Genomic DNA, 19,679 nt, shown 5'->3' with positions numbered 1-19,679 from the left:
ACAAGTGGTTATGTATCATCCTATGTGAATTGAAAACAACAATATTTTCAGTGACGAAACGAAATACCAAGAAGCATAAAAACCCACCGGTTTTCCTAGTTAAATAAAGAACAAACTTAGCTTCCGGCACAAAACTTAAGTTGTTTACGTCATAAGGGTAAAGGTCAAAGAATTTCAGATTGCGCGAATTCGATGGAAAGAATGTGTACGCCTAGAACACTGCAGTAACTACACCGAGTTCAAACGTTAATTGCAGAGGCAAAAAGATTTTAAATCGTAAGTGAGCATGCTTTAAGTTATCATTTATTACTTAAATAAACTCTCGTCAAAATAGATTTGAAGAAACCCGTAATAGTTGATATTCTGAATCGATAGTTGTGCTCCTCTATTTTCTAGGCTAGGCCAGCTTCCTGTATTTTTTCTCAATAGTTCAAGGAAGTATTCGCGTTTGCTGTATCCCTACCGGTAAAACTGATTCTGTTGGCCTAGGCCTAGCCTAGTCTTTAGAGACGATGTTTAATATATGCCTAGGCCTAGGCTTAGTACGTGTAGTTTAGTTTAGTGATTTATCACTAGCCTAGGCCTAAGGCCTCTAGGCTAGTCTTAGTCTAGCTTAGGCATAACTTAATAATATTAACTTTAATATACAATTACAATAGGTAGGTATAGAATAGGGGCCTAAATAATAAAGTTTAATAAAGAGAGACCTAACATATTAAAAATATTAAAACATTCTTTATTTCTTTTCATTAATAGACTAACATCAAGCAGCCATTTCTATTTGTGAAGCTGATGTTAAAAGTGTTGATTTTCTTGGAAGACAACTTAACCAGAAATCCTTTTTTTTTTCGTTGAGGGTATCACCTTCAACCAAGCTGGAGAGACCAGGAAAACACCCTTTTTGCCAAAAAAGACTTGATTTTAAAAATTGTGGTGCGCCACAAAGGACTAATTTTTAAAAATGCAACATATTAAGACAGTTTTAAATAAAAGCCGACAATTGGCCAATGTAAATAGGACGTTCTGGCCACGGCATTGTGCCGAAAGACTTCAGTTTCCTCGATATTATGTTGCGCCTGTTGCCACAGAACCATTCCTTAATGGTAGCAGTTCTAATTATGTTGAGGAAATGTATGTATCATGGTTAGAAAATCCACAAAGTGTACATAAGGTATGTATTTTGGTTTACTCAGCCACGATGTTTAATTGATTAAAGCCTTTTACTATTGATTTGTGTATGTTATAGTTCTTAAGGCACAGCCAAGTTTCCTTATACTGTAATATTATACAAGATGGCAGCAAAACATGTTACACATGGAGCTTCACAACTTCTTTGCCAACAATACTATTGTATTCTACGAAATGTCAGTTTGAATCAAGCCATTCATCAAAGTAAATTGCCGCTCATCTGTGTCAGATTTTTGGAAAGATTTGCTGGTAGTTGGCCAAGAAATAAGTTTTTGTGAAGGACTAATATTGGGAACTTTCCAGCTGAGCGGCTGCTACAATGATTGTCTTGATGTATAGTATCTTTCATTTTAGGATCACAGACAAGTCTGGAACCCATGCCTCTCACATGCTAGTCCAATATTCCTTACCTTTTTCCATGTCGCTGTTGATAGGATAGAGTATAGTATACACCACCCTGTACTAATAAAAGTCAAGGGCACTGTAGGTAGTAGAGTCCAGAAATATGAATTGGTCATCATATATTATGATGGAACCATTGGAGCTTTCTTTGCCTGCAGTGCAGTACAAATAACCTTTGGTAAAACTTTTAATTAAAGATGGTAGAATAAAACAGCCAATTTTGCTATATATTGATTCTGTTGCTGAACTTATTCATTTTGAATGTATAATTAATGACCTTTAAACTAGAGATAAACAATTGGATAACCAATACTTTGTTCTGAATTACTGTATACCACCAACAACAAATATACTTTGGTTCATTGCTGATTAATGAATGACCCTGGGCTGTGCCCTTTTTCTACTTTCTCTATTTCTATTTCTAAAGCTCTGTCTACTCTATCATCTACAGTAGTTTGACAAAAAAAAAGTGTGATACATGTGCCCAAATATGGTAGTGATATCCTTAAATATGATATTACATCATCATGTCCATGGGCACGTGACATTTTTTATCACATAAAGTTTGATATTGTAGACCAATGTACTGTATGTCTTCTGCCGAATTCATTCACTAATTTATTCAAGGGCTATAAATCGATTTCTTGCTGTAGAGACTGGCCCCTGACTGAGTTACTTTCTTTAAAAAAATGTTCTCAATTTGTGTACAGTGCAATGTTGTGTGTGCAGCAGAACTGTCCAAGGAAATGATCACTTCCTCATGATGAGACATTTAGCATAGTCAAGCTCAGTCATCACCTGATGTCCTCTTATCGAAAGTTTAAGGAAACAATCTCAGGCAGCCTAATGAATCTTACTATATTTTAATGATCCTTCCACTTTATAAAATTAGAACTTACTTTTTCTCCTAAATATAATTTTATTTATAAAATACCTATAAACCTATAAAGACACAGACCTATAAAGTAAGTCCTATATTATTAATAATACTATACAGAAATGATTGAGATTATAATTTTTAAATTTTACAATTATTGTAGATTAATTTGTTTATAATTAATTATAATTACAAGTTATCAACAACAAGTTATCAACAAAGAATTGATTAATGCAAATCTGGATTTAGCATTTATAAACTGTTCAGCAATAATGTCACAAGTCCCTCCCTCACTTCCTTATTTAAATAATGATAATGTACAGAATGTAATTTTCCATTCAGGTTTTTATGCAATGTACTAGGTAAATATTGTTGTATTATCAAGATACTGTACACTGATTAAAAAAACTAAAACACGATACCAATTAATCTGTACAGAGTGTATTGTGCAGTAGGAATGCCATACGTTAGATCAAGTACCATATTGTAGAGTAGACACATCTGTCATAAAATCATTGTGAAAACAAAAACAGTGTGATGTGCCCAAATATGGTAGTGATATGCCCAAATATGGTAGTGGTATGCCCAAATATGGTAGTGGTATGACATCATCATGTCCATATATGGACATATCACATTTTTTGTCACATAAAGTTTGACAGTAGTGTAGACAGAGCGCTTAGCTGTAAAATTCAATCTTAACCCGTACAGGTAGCATTTTAATTCTAGTTTTGTATCACCTACTAGGTTTGTTAGCTGATAATGTTAGCCAAATTAATGTCACAGTTGATAGAAAGTCTTGTTGGATATTAAACGACCAATCGTTTATAATGAAATGCATTATCGTCGACAGCATCGTGTCAATATTAATCAATGAAGATGATTTGAATGACTCTACTGAGTATGTCCTAACACGTTGGTAACACGGTGTGTTCAGTTGTGTTATACTGTGCGCTCACTATTGTAACTTTGCTTTTGAACTGTTGTAAACTGTAATATACAGTACTACTGTAGGTAGCTTTCATTTTTTTCAAGAAAGCCATGTGCTCATGAATACTGTACTGTAGTCCCACAGCGGTATATGATGCAATGATTTTGGATTGATGTTTTTCTTTTAGAAAAAGTTTGGTATTAAAGTAATTCTGTCTAGGACTAAGATAAATAAATAAACAAACCTAGGAATTTAGTAAATAATCGTAGATTAGTTATATGTACATTGTTGGGGGAATCTTACCACCTGTAGATCAGTTTTCTGATATTATTTGTAGGTACTAGGGGTCAAAGATCAAAAAGGTCAATTGGCTTGGTTGACCTACACTTATTTGCATAATACGGTAACTGTAGATCCAGAGTATTTACTCGATCATACTGTAGTACCAACATCGAGACATTCTCAGCCATACTTAATTTCTTTTTTTTAAACGCATGTACCGCAAACCTGACAGTTTATTTGTCATGCAAAAACTTTTAGACAATATATACCTTATTACAGTATCAACATTCTCATTTAATAATAATATAATATACAAATTTGTAAAGCGCCAGTTCCAGCAACAATTAGTGATCAAAGGCACTGTGGACTTTAGATGTTACATCTTTTCAACAACATTCTTCTCCCCTAAGGGTCACATCGTGTCATCGACAGCCAACTACGGCGCCATCACTTCTGTCCACGACAGTGTGTATGTATGAACTAGTACACCGGGGTAACCCCCTACTCGTCTCGAAATATGTACTAGGTTTTTTAAAGTGCACATGAGCCAGATGTACAGTACACTGGACCTACGGTTTATAGTCCTTATCCGAGAAGACTTGTTCTACCACCAGAACCAAGGAGCGAGTGAGCCTCGAAGCCTTGCCGATGTTATGGCTATGGATTACGGTTCCACTGTCTTAAGAGCTCGGCCACACTCACTCACCAATGTTGGTACAGTACTGTGATAAATTTACTGGATTTCAATATTATGAACATACTACATGTACACACAGACTTAGTAACAAGACATTAAGTCATGATAATATTTAGTTACCTTTCAAACAGAGACAGATAATTTAATAATAAAATTTACATGGAAACAACACCTTTGATGTACAATAGCAGCCGAGGACAGGGAGAAGAAGAAGAGGACGGCAAAAAAGAAGATGGCGTGACAACATTACAACGTACATGGAAATGGAAAAGACCGGCAAGAAACAGAACTAAATGGAAACAGCTGGAGGAGGCCTTCACACAGCAGTGGGTGAAATAGGCTATGAGATGAGATGAGAATTTGAGAATGATCATAAAATTTAATTTGTTTGATGTTTTTGTATTATATATTATTATATAAATCTAATGATTTTAAGCATATTGTTTGATTCACTGCACAGTACACCATATGGAATGTGCGCAGAAGACTTCTAAATAAAGAGGTGTCTTTTCATAATGTTATTAACCTTTTATACCTGATGGTAAATGCCAATATGCAAAACAATCATTTATTAATGACACTTGTTATTAATGGCAATATATAATAATGTCATGAAGAGTACTGTGGTGTGAAAAGAATTGTTTTATATTTGTTCTTTAAATACAGTAATGAAAATGTATACAGTACATTATTCTTTGATGTGTACATCTTTTTTGGGGTAAATTAGGAAAATGTGTTTTATACAGTATTTTTTTATTGTTTATTGACAAAATAACAAACCATCCTTTCTTAAATACACAAAATGAAAAAACCTTTTGGAAAGCATATTGTCAAAGATGGATAACGAAAAAAGTATGAACAAATATTGTAATTGTTTTCAGAGCACCTTGAATCTAAGGTTTACCTTGTAAAGTTGTCTCTGCGTAATTTGTTATTGTACAATACAATATATTGTATAAATTACATTAATTCATTTTCTTTATACTTTTGAAATTAATATTATTATTATTACTGTATCCAAGATTACTGAACATAATTTAAAATTCATATTTTTTCTGTTTCTAGTCGTGGGATATTTTCTTCCGGAATGCAGAAAAGGGTGCCGCACCTGGAACCGCTTATCAAGCGCCACCATCGGTGATGAGCGTTGTTCCAACAGGAGGCAGTCTAACACAATCTCCCACATTTGATCGCCAAGTGATTGAGGATCATCTGAGTGTGCAGGCCATCATTCGTTCATATCAGGTTGGCTACGCATTCTTTCTTTCTCATTCAATGTTATATGTTTTGTTAGACGTCCTCATGATTGAGAACATTAGTCCGTCATTGACTGGTTTCAGTCTGCATTCATTCATTGTATCATTTTAAATACCGCTTTTCAGGAATTCTTTTAAAATTAAACAATGGTACGATACAGAGAGTCTGCCATACTACCACTACAATACACATACTGTAGGTCTTTTTGTACAAAGACCTATTGTAACTCTCCCAATACCAGATACTGTTGGGCTGGCTTTCTAGAAATTCTGGTATATTTCTAAATGTATTTTTCGTTTTGGACCTCAAGTCTGGGGCGGATTGCTATAAGCGGTCTATAACCGGTCTTAGCGCTTAGCCGGCTATAATTCGTGACGTACCAAGTAGTCTTATATTATAGACCATTGCTATACCGCGGTCTAACCTGTAAACGGTCTTTAAAATTAAAGCCTACTCGAAGGAGTCTTAAAACAGTCTTATAAGTTAAACCTCTCTTTTTGTTGCTTTTACGTATTATTTATCGTCAAAGACAACCAATTGAACGAGTTTTAAGTGTTAAATCAAATAATAATGGTGATTTTATTGTTATATAGGCCTAGAATGGATTTTCTCGCGTAGAAATGTACGTACTGTTATGATTGTGAATTGAACAAGCGTGACGAACATTACCTTATTTGGTATTCTACGCGCAAAGTACGCCCTCAATTTGTTACTTTACGCGGTCTTATCTAAGACTGGTTTATAGCAATGGTCTATCAGGAGTGGCTTTAATAAGACCGTCTATCTGATAAAGCCGGCTTTAATCGGGGAGTTAAGACCATCAGTTAAGACTGTTTTATAGCAATCCACCCCTGGTGTTGGAAGAGTTTTTCAGAGAATCTGATATTGAGAGAGTTCAGTAGTAGTTAGTACTGTATAAACTTAATATTACTGAAGATATTATTAATTAACCTGAATTAAACTACTAATTTCTACTGAAATTAGAGTGTGCATTTGGAATACTTTCAATTGTCTGTATAAGGTTGATGATGTATTGTTTAACAAGACAGGATGATTTTTTTACAGATTAGGGGGCATCACCTGGCAGCCCTGGACCCTTTAGAAATCAGTTATGCTTGTATCGAAAAACCACCAGAACTTCTCATGACCGATTATAAATTTGGTAAACAAAATAATGGAGTCTTTTTCTTAAATTTTCTATAGATTATGAAAGCAGCTAAAAAACTTCACAAATGGTTTTTTAAAAAATCTGTTCAAATCTATTCCCCTTACAGTATAATTTCAACATTCTGTTCTGGATACACAAAACCTTTTAGTATAGTTTTGTCTTTTCCACTGTAACGTATCTCTCTACATCCCTGTCATACTTTTACTGTTATAGTATTGTAGGCCCCACCTTTTTTTTCCTACAAAAAAGACAACATCTCTCAATACTATCAGTATTTATAATCATTAACTTCATTTACCATTGTCAAGATAAATTCAAAGATTTACAATATTTTCCCACCAAAAACCACTACCACCAGACAACTTTAGTTTAAAAGTACAATAAAACATACTTTTATTGCAATTTCGCAGTAGAAATAGATAAAGATTGCGGGAGATTGTTTTGTGTTTGAGAATGGTCTGTTGATTAGAACATAAACTGCATTTCCTCCATGGCATTTACCTTGACATCCTTTGTGTTGGATCAAAGACTGAGAATACAGTCTTAAGAATCATACTACAGTAGGTTAAGGTTATTCATTCCTTTGTAAAATATTGTTGCTTTTGTAGGACGTTGTTGCTTTGTGGGACGTTCGTTTTCGTAGTGCAAAGTTATTTTGGATACCAAAAAATCTCTGGCTACTACTAGTACTACTGTATTTAAGTTTTTATAGAAAACAGATGATAAAACTGATTTGAGAAATTGAGAGTACTGTAATATTAATACCCCTTATTTTTTTTACATTGTGAATGAACTCTGAAAAACACTGAATTGTCTCCAAAGTGCTAGCCTAGGTAATAACATTGTCATCGTCTAGAAAAGAGTTCCAATTCACACCAATCCTGTAAACACTCCAGAGTTTTGAAAGTTATTTAAAACAATCTTACTGCCCTATGGATAATAATAAATACAATTAAGAAATAAATGTTTGGCCAAGGGTGACCTTCTGACCCTACCTGTAAACAACAGGTTGTTAAGCTCTGTCTACACTATTATACTAGTTTGACAATTAAGTGTGATGTACCCAAATATGGTACGTTTTGATAGAAGCGAAGTGCATTCAGATGTTCAATCCTGGTGTATTGAACAACGAAGGAAATTCAGGCATTCACACCAAAAACGATTCAACAAAACATTGATTCACACAACGGCCCAATATGTTCAAGTTTTGCTGAAAAGTGGAAATGAAATTATTAAATTACTTATCACTAATTACCCTAATAAACTAGTGCAAACCATCTTTTCTTTAAAAAAATTCTTAACATGCAACTTCAGTTGAGGGGCTGGAAAAGAAAAGACAATTAAGCAAATTTCTGATAACGACCGACATTAATATGGCGATATTTTACAATAGCCAATGTACAATAAACATAGCATTCACAATTCACATGTTTTTAAAGTTCTTCTAAACATAAAACACATGGTTTTATGTGCAGTGATCCAAACTAATAAGTCTACAGTAATTGATTCCATGAAAACACTTGAATTGAACTAAAGAATTTATCTGAAATGAAAAGTCTCACTTCAAAAAAATTAATAAATACATTAAACTATTTAAAGAAAGTGCTGTAAAATGTAATCCATTAAAAGGATGTTGCAGAAGAAATGTTTGTTAGTCATAAAACGCAAAAGGCGAATTTGAATAATTGTATTGTTTACAAGGATGACTTGCATTTCGTAGATTTTTGCTACTATAATATTTTTTTATTGAACCATGTTTCATGAGGGTAGCCCATCCAGCAAAGCTTATCATTGGGCCCTCGAGAATACAAAACAAACAGTACAAAAATATATTATCATAAAAAATTAATTATATAAAATTACTATAAATTTAAAATTGTGATAACATTTCCAGATTTTGTAAAATTCAAAACTAAAATATTAAAATATAATTTCAATATATACACACAAGTTCAACATGCTAATATATGTACAATTTTAAAATACAAGCAAAATTCAAAAAGAGACACAGGCCAGAAAACTAGTTAAATTTGAGGACAATATGTAAACCACTAAAATGTACACACAGTTTGATCAAGAACTCTATTAAATACCAAAGAGCTAAATTATGGAATTCAATTCATGTAGATATTAAAAATGTATCTACAACTTCTAAATTTAAATTAGTATACATTACAAGAACTATTTACTTTCAAGATATGATGAACGTTAAATATATAAATTCTATAAAACCAGTTAAGGTCGGATAATATGATTTAAATAGAAATTGTAGCTTTGTTTTTTATTATTTATTATTAGTTTATGTATATATATATTTTTTTTTCTCTTTTTCGTATTCGTATTTAATAATGTTATATCTTTGGGTGGGTCAAACTGAAAGTCTTTCTAACTTATATGACTCTCCCCCCCCCCCCCCTCTCTCACATGAATACTTCATTGCATTTATTATACTGTATGTATGTTATAATATTGTGGAAATAAAATTGATTTGAGTGTGAGAGGAACTCCGATGATGGTAGTAAATACTGTACCTCATCACTATTTTTCCATAATCAGTATTTCTTCCACAATGTTTTTTCAGTTCCAGATGCGCTAATTTGAAACTAAACTTGAAACTACTACTTAAACTTACTTTTGAAATTTAAGACTTTAAAAAAAAAATCAGACTTTTTAGAAGATTATACTTTAGTAATAATTATTAATAATAGTTTTAAACTAAATTAATTAAAATGATGTGGTCGACTTGTTATGAAGTTAGCATAGGAATAGAAATCCGCATTTCAATTTAATACAGTACATAACAAAATGGTATACATTTCAGTGAATCTCCTTTAGTCCATTGGAGCATTAAAGTAGTTTTGCCAGAAGATTGTGTTAGTGTGAAATAGTAGATTCCAAGATCAATATTGTAAATTAGAATGCCACGTGTTGTAAAAACATAGAAAACGATCTTTATTACAATTTTGTTGTAGTTTGATGCTCATGTGACATTTCTTTTATTGTTTATTTTATGCAGCATAACAGTATTCGTTTCAAATTGTACACAGTCACAAAAGCTGGTTTTTTTTTTTACGTATACAGTAAAAGACAGTCTTTACAAAGGCACATGGAAAATGAATTTAACGTATAGTACTGTACTCTGTATTATTTATACAAACGTATCCATAACATTAAAAAAAGTTCATCTTGCAGATAACATTTATAACTGATTGTAATTAGTTTAAAGCATGCAAATATTTTGTCACTCAGTATATTTTAGGGGAATATTCGACATGTAATATTATAACATTGTATTGATTACAATAGTTTTGTACACACTGTCATTGTTACTGGCAGTGTTACTGTGTAATATGCCCTGGTACTGCATAGAACCATGTACTTTTAAAGCTTGGTTCCCACTAGAACGTAACGCAAGGACGTAAACGCAACGCAAGCGTTTTAACCAATGACAAGCGAAGTTATAGACAGTTAGCAATCACAAGCGAATAAGCCATCGCGTGTGATTGGTCAATTCACTTGCGTTGCGTTATGTCCTTGTGTTGCGTCGCTAGTGGGAACCACGCTTTACTGTCCTTTATTATACTACAACAATACAGTAGCATTTAAATTTAGTTCTTAAAGCACATTTTTATTACTACAATAGAGCATAAAGATAATTTTATGTTTATTCATTTGAACAACTGTGCTTGGTTAATTTGTTAGCCGATTAGGATGAGAATTTCCACACCTGTCTATTATTACAATGTTCATAGAATTATTATAAAAATATGTTTTTAGAGATGAACTATATGAAATTCTTATAATGTAAAATAAAACTAAAACATTTGTGTCACTGAAAATAATTTAAAATTTGTCTTTGCTGTACAAAAAAACATTTATCATCATTAATAATATTAATATTAATTCATGATGTATTAATTACTATTTAATTCAATATGGTTACATTTATTACTAGTGATTACAAATACTGTACTTCTGTTAAATGATAAAAAAAATTATAATTTGTCATACTGTAACTACAGTAATAGTAATACTGTACTCTACAATATTTTTAAATAGTACTGTATAGTAATGATATTAATATTATACCAGTTATTGGTTCGTTATAGTAGAATAACTATAGCACTAATTCCCAAAAATATGTTGTTTTCCGATGATCTACTATATTGTAGGTCTTGGGCTGTGTTTATACAACACCCTAAATTTAAACACATCTAATCTTTTAATTTTTAGCATGTTGTACGGGCCGAGGTCAACATGCCGTAGTTACACATTAAATCGTATAATATAATAATAATAATAATATATTAATGATAATAAACAATATAAAGTGGTGACAAAATAAATGGTCAAAATCAACCAAAAACCCATTGGCTGGCAGTGGCAGCCAATTTGACTATTTTTTCTTTAAATTACTGTATAGTTTTTTCAGGTTTTTTTTTATTCAATTTTTTTTCAAAGTGGATAACTATTATATGACATTAAAATGGCATATTCAAGAACAATATTCAGGGGAACAATACATTTTTAATATAGAATTTGACCTTTTTAGCACGAATATAAGTACTGTACCTGGTAATGGTATGCGTAACACAATGATTACAATACGTGCCTTTAGGGCATTGGGACGACGGCCAAACTAGGTGACGTGCTTATTTAGTTGTATGGATTATTGTGAGCCAATAACATTGACCATGGTTTTTTTGTTGTTGTTGAATATTCATATGATTATACAGTAAATACAGTAATATGATATTAAGATATCAAATTATTTTGACTGCGCACCCATAAACTCTTTTATGCATTCATCAAACTTTAATGTCATCCTGTTTTGCACCTCTGCTAACAGTAACATACAAGATACTGTTGGAAACAAGTAGAAAAATTCAAAAGTAATAACATGTTTGTAGGTTAAAGACCCCTTCCCTGCAATTTTGGACGTTTTTTGGAAAATAATACATATATATCACTTTAAAAACATTAAACCATGTCATTCCTTGTCTTAAATGTACGTTTTATGGTAAATTATGATAAAAAGTGAGAAACAATGCACTACCTAAGTAGCTCGCGGCGATCGACCTCTCGTGGACGGTCTTAGGCCTAGCCTAGCTAGGCTTAGTTTTGTAGGCCTAGCTGGTAAACATCGATAACGTACGAACATCGTACGCTAGCTATATACCTAGCCTGACGTTGTATAGTTGCTGCATTAATTGTCTTTCTATTTTTGCCAGACTCCGCTGATACAAATTGGGGAAAACCCGGTATTTTCGCTGAAAAGTTAGGAGTCTTCCATTTGTTTTGGCTTCACGATCGATCGAAAAGTGGGCGAATTACAGGTGAAAAACAAAAATATCAATCCGCGCGCAATGCATTTGGGGATTTATAGCGGGCCGCTATAATTATTAGAATCGATTTATTTTTCACATTTTTAACCGTTTAAAGACGAAAAAAGTTATCGCAATAGGACCATATAGTATTATTTTTACATTAAATATAGTTTGTGATCTTAAATTAGATCTAAAAAACGTAGGGAATGGGGCTTTAAATATTGTACTAAATATCTTCTATTCTTTGCTGAGCTTCCTAAATAAACCTGCATCTTCTCCCATTGGGGGCATGGTTTTTCAACTATACCATTTTATGGAGAGGGGTGTTCAATGAATTTTCTATTTTTCAAGGAACAATGTTGGTTTATCCAGGTAAGCAAAACTCATAGCCTACAAAGCCGATATTGGTTTGTGTGCTATTATTTAAAGCATTATTACCGTTACAATAGTACAAGGACATTGATCATTTCTTTTACTTATTCGACCAGCATAATAATACAACAACAATACAACACATAAAAATAAAAAATGGTGGGGCAACTACTGTAAGAAAAGTACATTGCTGTAAAAGTATAACTCATAACTGAAGCATATTACCCCAGTTTTTTTAGGTTCGTTTAAATACATTTGTTGTTTATTAAGATATTAAAATTTTATTACAGTAATAATAATCATATAATACTGTATTATCTGTTCTTTGTGATATAATAATCCATTTATATGTTTTGATATCTGTACTGTATATATTTAGTATGCAGTATATCATCGTATCTGTCCTTCATGTTAATTTTATTTTTAATACTATATGTTGCACTCTCTATTTGATATTAATAATTCATCTATAATTTTACAGTGTTTATTATTATCAGTATCATAGGATATTTAAATGTCACATGATTTTTTTGTGTACTAACATTTTACGTCAGCTTTTACTAAACTTTTTGGTGGAATCTGTCAAATGCACACAAACTCACAGTTACACTCAAATCTATAGCAGGAGTTCTATCGGGAAACTGATGCAGGGTGGTAGCTGTACAGTACATCAGTTAAGACAATTTCAGAAACAAATAGTGGTGGTTGTGTGTAATTTGTTTTTTTTTAATGTTGAGTTGTGGAGTCTGGAAGCATACACTACAACACCACACCAGAGTTTCTGATCTTGTCGGGCAATTTAACCACACTTATGATATTCCATATGGTGCCCCCACTGTTTTTATATGGGCATGGCTATGTGTTTGATGTTATGCCTTTCGTCTCGTAGATTCGCGGACATAACATGGCAAACCTAGATCCGCTAGCAATCAACTGTGCTGACCTCGACTCCGAGACCCCTCCCGAACTAATTGTGCAAAATTACAAACTAGGTAAGAGGTATCACACACAGTATTTTTTTTTAGTCAATCAATTTTAATTTTTCTTTTTTGCATGCATGTATTATTTTTATGTTAATTTTATATTACACATTAATTTATGGATGTGCATGAAATATACATGTTTCTAACTATTTGTTTTTACATTTTGTTGTGCCTAATTTTCTGCACTCTAAAACAACTACATTACACAGCACGTTGGTTCCTTATTTTCATCCCACATTATAGTTATTTTTACCCCACAATACATAATAAAAAAATATTACAAACACAAATTATGTTTTTTATATTTAGTGTAATTGTGCTATTTGCATAACAAATTCTACCAGTTTATTTGTTTTTTTATTTTTTGATAATAATTACCAAGCATAAAAATGTTATTGATTATATATTATTTATTTTTTTGTTTTTTCTTTACCATATGCCCATAATATACGGTATAATAAAAAATTTTATTCTTACTGTACATATTATGAAATGAGTTTTAAAATCAGCATCACTATGACTTACAGTATATAATGAATAAAATTAATAAACTTGTAGCAAGCTTTCCTCTGTGATTAATCTAGTTTTATTGTAGACAGAATTGAAAACATTCTGTAATTGTCTAATGAGAAAATGTGTGATTCTGCTTAGAAATCAATAACCGTTTTATTTCAACAAGGTTCTTGACGTAAACAGGTTTACACAGATCGCGAATGACGTACAGTACCTGTATGATTGAAATTCAGAATTGCACATACAGTTTGTGTGAAATATAAACGACATGTACAATGGATAACTTATTGTATTATGATGTCCTTCCATCATGCTGTATTTTAAATCAAAGATCCTTGGAATCGGATATTGAATTATATTGGGTAGATTAATTATAATAATAATAAAATCTTTATTTTAAAACAGAGGCTCGTTCACAACAAAATGTGTTCTTCCACGAGGCCGTATGAAAATTATACATTGAAAAAAATAAATAAATACAAAATTTATATTAATGAATTAAAAGATTTTCTAGTTAGTAGATAAAAAAATAGAAAAGCTAAACAATTATAAACTCACTATAAAACAAAACAGTCTTAAATTAAAGGCCTTTTGTGCTGTTAGTGTAAGCAAATAACCAAATTATTGGGATGAACAAACTGGATGAAATTTTAAATACTTGTTCAATGGCATTCTCAGAATAATATTTAAATAAGGTGGTTAGACTCTACACTATCAAATTAGTTTGACAAAAAAAGTGTGATGTGCCCAAATTTTTAATTGATATAACATCATCGTGTCCATGGACACATCAACCACATAAAGTTTGATAGTGTAGACAGAGCTTTAAAAACACTCTTGTAAATTTTGCGCAAGACCCTGGGAAGCCTTTTTTTTCTGACATAGTATTTAAAAAATGTTTCTTTTTTTTCCCGCAAAATTTATACTGCACTCCATTTATCACTGCAATTTTTAACTGAATGCAAAATATAAATTTTTTGATAATAATTTGATTGACCGCGGTTGACCTTGTATACATTATTATAATGTCTTAACTGTTTGATTGCCCGAGTGATTGCATTTTGGGCAATTAGAACGTTTTGCTCAACGACAACCCACTGATTGGCTTTTTCGAAAGCAATCTTAGCAGAAATCAATTTGCCATTTATGCAGCAGAAACGCCATAAAAAACAAATGAGATAATAATGATAAAATAAATAAAATCATACTCAAATGCAATTCATAAACTTCATTAATTGAAACCAACAATAGATTTTAATTGCACTAAAAATAAAATGATCACCAATCAACAAGAAATTAGCATATTAGGCCTACTTACTAATATTAATATATAAATAATAATATCTATATGAATATAAAAAAAAGAAGTTGTAATATAAATTAGATCATAGAGATAGTAATATCTCTATGATTAGATCATTGTTCTTTCATAAAAATGTCTTAATAAATATTTTTTGGTCCACTTTTAATATTCAAATCTGCTGAACACATTTGGAAGCTTAGTGCTTGTCTCACTCACTCACTCACTCACTCACTCACTCACTCACTCACAGCAAGACGTTTTTAATGACACATCAACAAATGAAGGACAAACAAAATGATAAGATATATCTACAAAACAAAGGAATTCATTTGCATTTGCTTGTCCCTATATAAGTTATATAACTACAAAAAAAACACACACACACAGAACCATACAGTGTCTGTAAAATACATCTAAACTGGAAAATATTGCACACCGATTTGTGAAGGACATTTAGCTGCTTTCATTGCCTATACCTACCATGTGTTTATACTGTATTTTAAATTTCGATTATGATACTATAACAACTGTAATATGATATATTGAAATTTGATTACTTTCTGTTTAATTAAAGATTTAATGAATTACAGCATTTTGTTATTCATTAGGTAACAATTTATTAATATTTAATATTTTATTTCCAATACATTTTTCAAAAATAGAAGAGAAAGATATGGACAGTATTTTCAGGTTGCCGAGGACAACATTCATTGGTGGTAATGAGCAAGCGTTGCCACTTAAAGAGATCATCCGAAGATTGGAGGTAGAGTGGAAAGAGAAAAAAAAAATTATAAAAAATGTCTACCGTTATTTTTGTCCTACTCCGATGTAATTGTAGTTAATATTAGGTAAAATTGACTTTGCAAGAAATTCTCAGATGGACTAGAACCCATGACCTCCAGATCACCAACAGGCTGACAATTGTACCATAAACATTATAAGAATTAATTTCTTGTGTTATTTAGATCATACCTATAATATAATCCCCAATAAAGTCCAGTCCACATCCAATTTTGCATATTTGTGTGATTTGTTCAAAGACATTTGAGCAGGATATTTTTAGCGATCAATTACCGTATTCACACAAAGTGAGATTTCACTTATACGTCAATAACTATCTTAGAATTTTGCTGAATTAATTGCATTAGGATAATTGTTAAATTGTGTTTACGGAGTGTGAATGGTGAATTTGACCACAGTACAATTTGGAAGAAATTAAAACTGAAATTTACAAAACAAAAATTTAAAATGTTGTTAAAAATGAAACTTGGCCTTTGCTATGTGTATCCTTGCATGTTTCACTTTTGATTTCTATAAACATTTATTAAAAATAAAAAATGAAACTTGTCTTATTATTCATGTCCGTGTCTCAGGAAACTTACTGTCAATCTATTGGAGTGGAGTACATGTTTATCAATGACCGCTACAAGTGTGACTGGATTCGACAGCGATTTGAAATGCCGGGGTCGATGAACTTCTCCAAGATGGACAAGCGGTTGATTCTAGAGCGTCTCATCCGTTCTACAAGGTTGGTGGTTTAAGGGGCAAAAATGTAAATATCAAATTTGTTCACTAGCTAACATATCTAAGCATTGCATCAGAATGTTCATCGGCCAGAGCCATTATTTTGTTGAGTCGAGTGGCCGAGTGGTTAAGGGGTGCTGCAAATAATAGCTATGCAATCGGCAGGTTCAAGACACTCCTCGACCATTGTTCTGGTGATTGTTCTTTTCGGATAAGAACTTAAAACTGGAGGTCCAGTACATCTTTCGGAAGAGTTGGGGGTTACCCCGGTGTACTGGTTCATTCAGCCCATGTAGGCTGCAAGTCGTAGGTTAATCCCCATTTACATATTTATAGCATTTAAATCCAAAACCTAATTCAAAGTGTGTGAATCGTTTCCATTCTTTATATAATAGTTAACATTGATTTTTTAATGTTTTCAGATTTGAGGAATTCCTTGCCCGCAAATGGTCTGCTGAAAAACGATTTGGATTGGAAGGCTGTGAAGTACTTGTGCCTGCCTTGAAAACCATTATTGACGTGTGCAGTGAAAAGGGTGTAGAAACATTCAATCTTGGGATGCCCCATAGAGGGCGCCTCAATGTTCTTGCAAATGTCGCAAGAAAACCACTTGAGCAGCTTTTCAGTCAGTTTGACTCGAAGCTTGAGGCATCGGATGAAGTAAGTGAAATTATTTTATAGTTTGTTTTTTTCTGTCACTTCTATCTTGAATGTTGAAGGAGTAGACCAATCAGGCCTTAAGCTCTGTCTGTACTATCAAACTTTATGTGATGTGCCCATATATGGACATGATGATATCATATCACTACCGTCATCAGTACCTTTTGATAGTGTAGACAGAGTTTTAATCACTTTTAGTCATTGACACTCACTGTTTTGTCAGAAGGTAGATCTTGTTTTTTGATTAATTGATTATTAATTGATGGTTGCTTGTTGTAATTCCTTAGGGCTCTGGAGACGTTAAATACCATCTTGGAATGGCTCATGATCGCCATAATCACATTAGTAACAAGAACATCCACATTGCGATTGTAGCAAACCCATCACATCTGGAAGCTGTTGATCCTGTAGTGCAGGGTAAAACAAGAGCTATGCAATTCTACAAGGGAGATACAGACGGAAAGAAGGTATGCCAATTCTTCTTTTGTCTTCCACACCGGTTCCAGTACGGTTTCAGTCCAGCGCAAATCAAACATCAATGTTTCATTTTCAGGCTACATGCATATTGATTTGACGCATAGCCACATGGCGGGTCGTGAAAACGAAGCATTGTAATACAAATTGATTTGCCGGTGTCGGACCAGAACCGTGTCTGAACAGGTGTGAAAGACCCTTAAGTGCTAAACTATTGTTGTAAATAAATTGTTTAATTTTATTGTATGCAAATAATAATTTCAATATCATTGAATCAATATCAGAATCATTACCTACTTTTCTAGTTTAATGTTTATTCAATTAATCTATCTTTAATGGAATGCTGAAGACTATGTAATTATTCAGTGCTATATTGTTATGCCATTCTTATTTTTTTTCTTTTTCTTTAACTAGGTTATGAGTATCTTGCTGCATGGAGATGCAGCTTTTGCTGGACAAGGGATTGTGTATGAAACTTTCCATTTGTCTGATCTTCCTGAGTACACAACCCACGGAACTATTCATGTTGTCGTCAACAACCAGGTGAGTTTGTAATTTTGGCCATAGTATATAACCAAAATACCCTTTCACTGGTGTTCACACAATAAAGAGTCTTCAAAACATAAATGTTTTGTTTTTACGACTCTCCACATGGCTATGCACCATAGTATGTGCATAGCCACATGAAAATGAAACATTGACTGTCTATTTGATTTGCCAGCGCCGGATCAGAACCTTGCCTGAACAGGTGTGTTAAATGGGGTATTTTAAGTCAGCGTACACTACAGGTTAGTTTTTGACTGCGCAAGCCTTGCATTACACAGTATTTTTAGAATGTTTTACAATAAGCTGTATACAATATCATCCTTTAATATCACTTTCAGTGCAGAAGAACTGGTACTGAATGACACATAATACAAGGTGTGTTATAATATAGTATAATTTAGGAGCATTGAACACAATGGTCATTGAATTCAACCAATCAATGTTATCTTTATTGTAGATTGGATTCACCACTGATCCTCGACATAGCCGTTCTTCACCTTATTGCACGGATGTTGCACGTGTGGTCAACGCACCAATCTTTCATGTGAATGCTGACGACCCGGAAGCAGTCATGCATGTCTGTAATGTGGCATCCGAGTGGCGTTGCGAGTTTGGAAAGGATGTAGTGATTGATCTTGTAAGTTTAATGAATATAAACTTGTATTAAGCTCTGTCTACACTATCAAACTAGTTTGACAAAAAAAAGTGTGATGGGCCAAATATGGTGGTGATATCATCATGTCCATATATGGGCACATCACATTTTTTTTGTCACATGAAGTTTGATAGTGTGGACAGAGCTTTAGAAACGCAAACAGAAAATATGCATAGTTCAAATAAACATGAATCTTTGTTGTTTTTCCGCAAGGTTTGTTATCGTCGTAATGGTCACAATGAAACGGATGAACCAATGTTTACACAACCACTCATGTACAAAAAAATTCGCAATCACAAGAACGTACTCAAGAAATATGCTGAAGCAAAGATTGAGGAAGGGGTTATGACACAACAAGAATTTGAGGTATCGTATTAAACCAAAGTCATACTCCATAATTGTTATTTTTTCATACTTTATCACTTCATTGATCTGTGAATCTATCCATTAGTGTTTCATTTGTTTGCACTACTGAAAGTAGATGTTAGAACATACAGGTATTATTATGTGCCATATATTT

The 19,679-nt window shown here is 32.6% G+C and overlaps 1 protein-coding gene across 2 annotated transcripts in view; it reads left to right on the top strand.

Annotated features, from left to right (window-relative positions):
- The first annotated feature begins 168 nt into the window (after positions 1–168).
- Positions 169–19,679, top strand: part of LOC140052339 (2-oxoglutarate dehydrogenase complex component E1-like) — a 28,475-nt gene continuing 8,964 nt past the window's right edge. For both annotated transcript variants that reach the window (XM_072097860.1, XM_072097862.1), the window contains exons 1-11: positions 169–276; positions 757–1,171; positions 5,443–5,622; positions 13,391–13,493; positions 15,963–16,063; positions 16,674–16,828; positions 17,247–17,484; positions 17,772–17,951; positions 18,373–18,501; positions 18,962–19,141; positions 19,373–19,525. In XM_072097860.1, coding sequence (XP_071953961.1) covers positions 962–1,171; positions 5,443–5,622; positions 13,391–13,493; positions 15,963–16,063; positions 16,674–16,828; positions 17,247–17,484; positions 17,772–17,951; positions 18,373–18,501; positions 18,962–19,141; positions 19,373–19,525 — 1,629 coding nt within the window. In that variant the 5' untranslated portion in view covers positions 169–276; positions 757–961. The remainder of the gene's footprint in view (positions 277–756; positions 1,172–5,442; positions 5,623–13,390; positions 13,494–15,962; positions 16,064–16,673; positions 16,829–17,246; positions 17,485–17,771; positions 17,952–18,372; positions 18,502–18,961; positions 19,142–19,372; positions 19,526–19,679) is intronic.

This window comes from Antedon mediterranea, chromosome 6, assembly GCF_964355755.1.
Source record: "Antedon mediterranea chromosome 6, ecAntMedi1.1, whole genome shotgun sequence".
NCBI classification, from domain to species: domain Eukaryota; kingdom Metazoa; phylum Echinodermata; class Crinoidea; order Comatulida; family Antedonidae; genus Antedon; species Antedon mediterranea.
The sequence above is the reverse complement of the archived record's forward strand: the minus strand, read 5'-3'. Positions and strand labels throughout refer to the sequence as shown.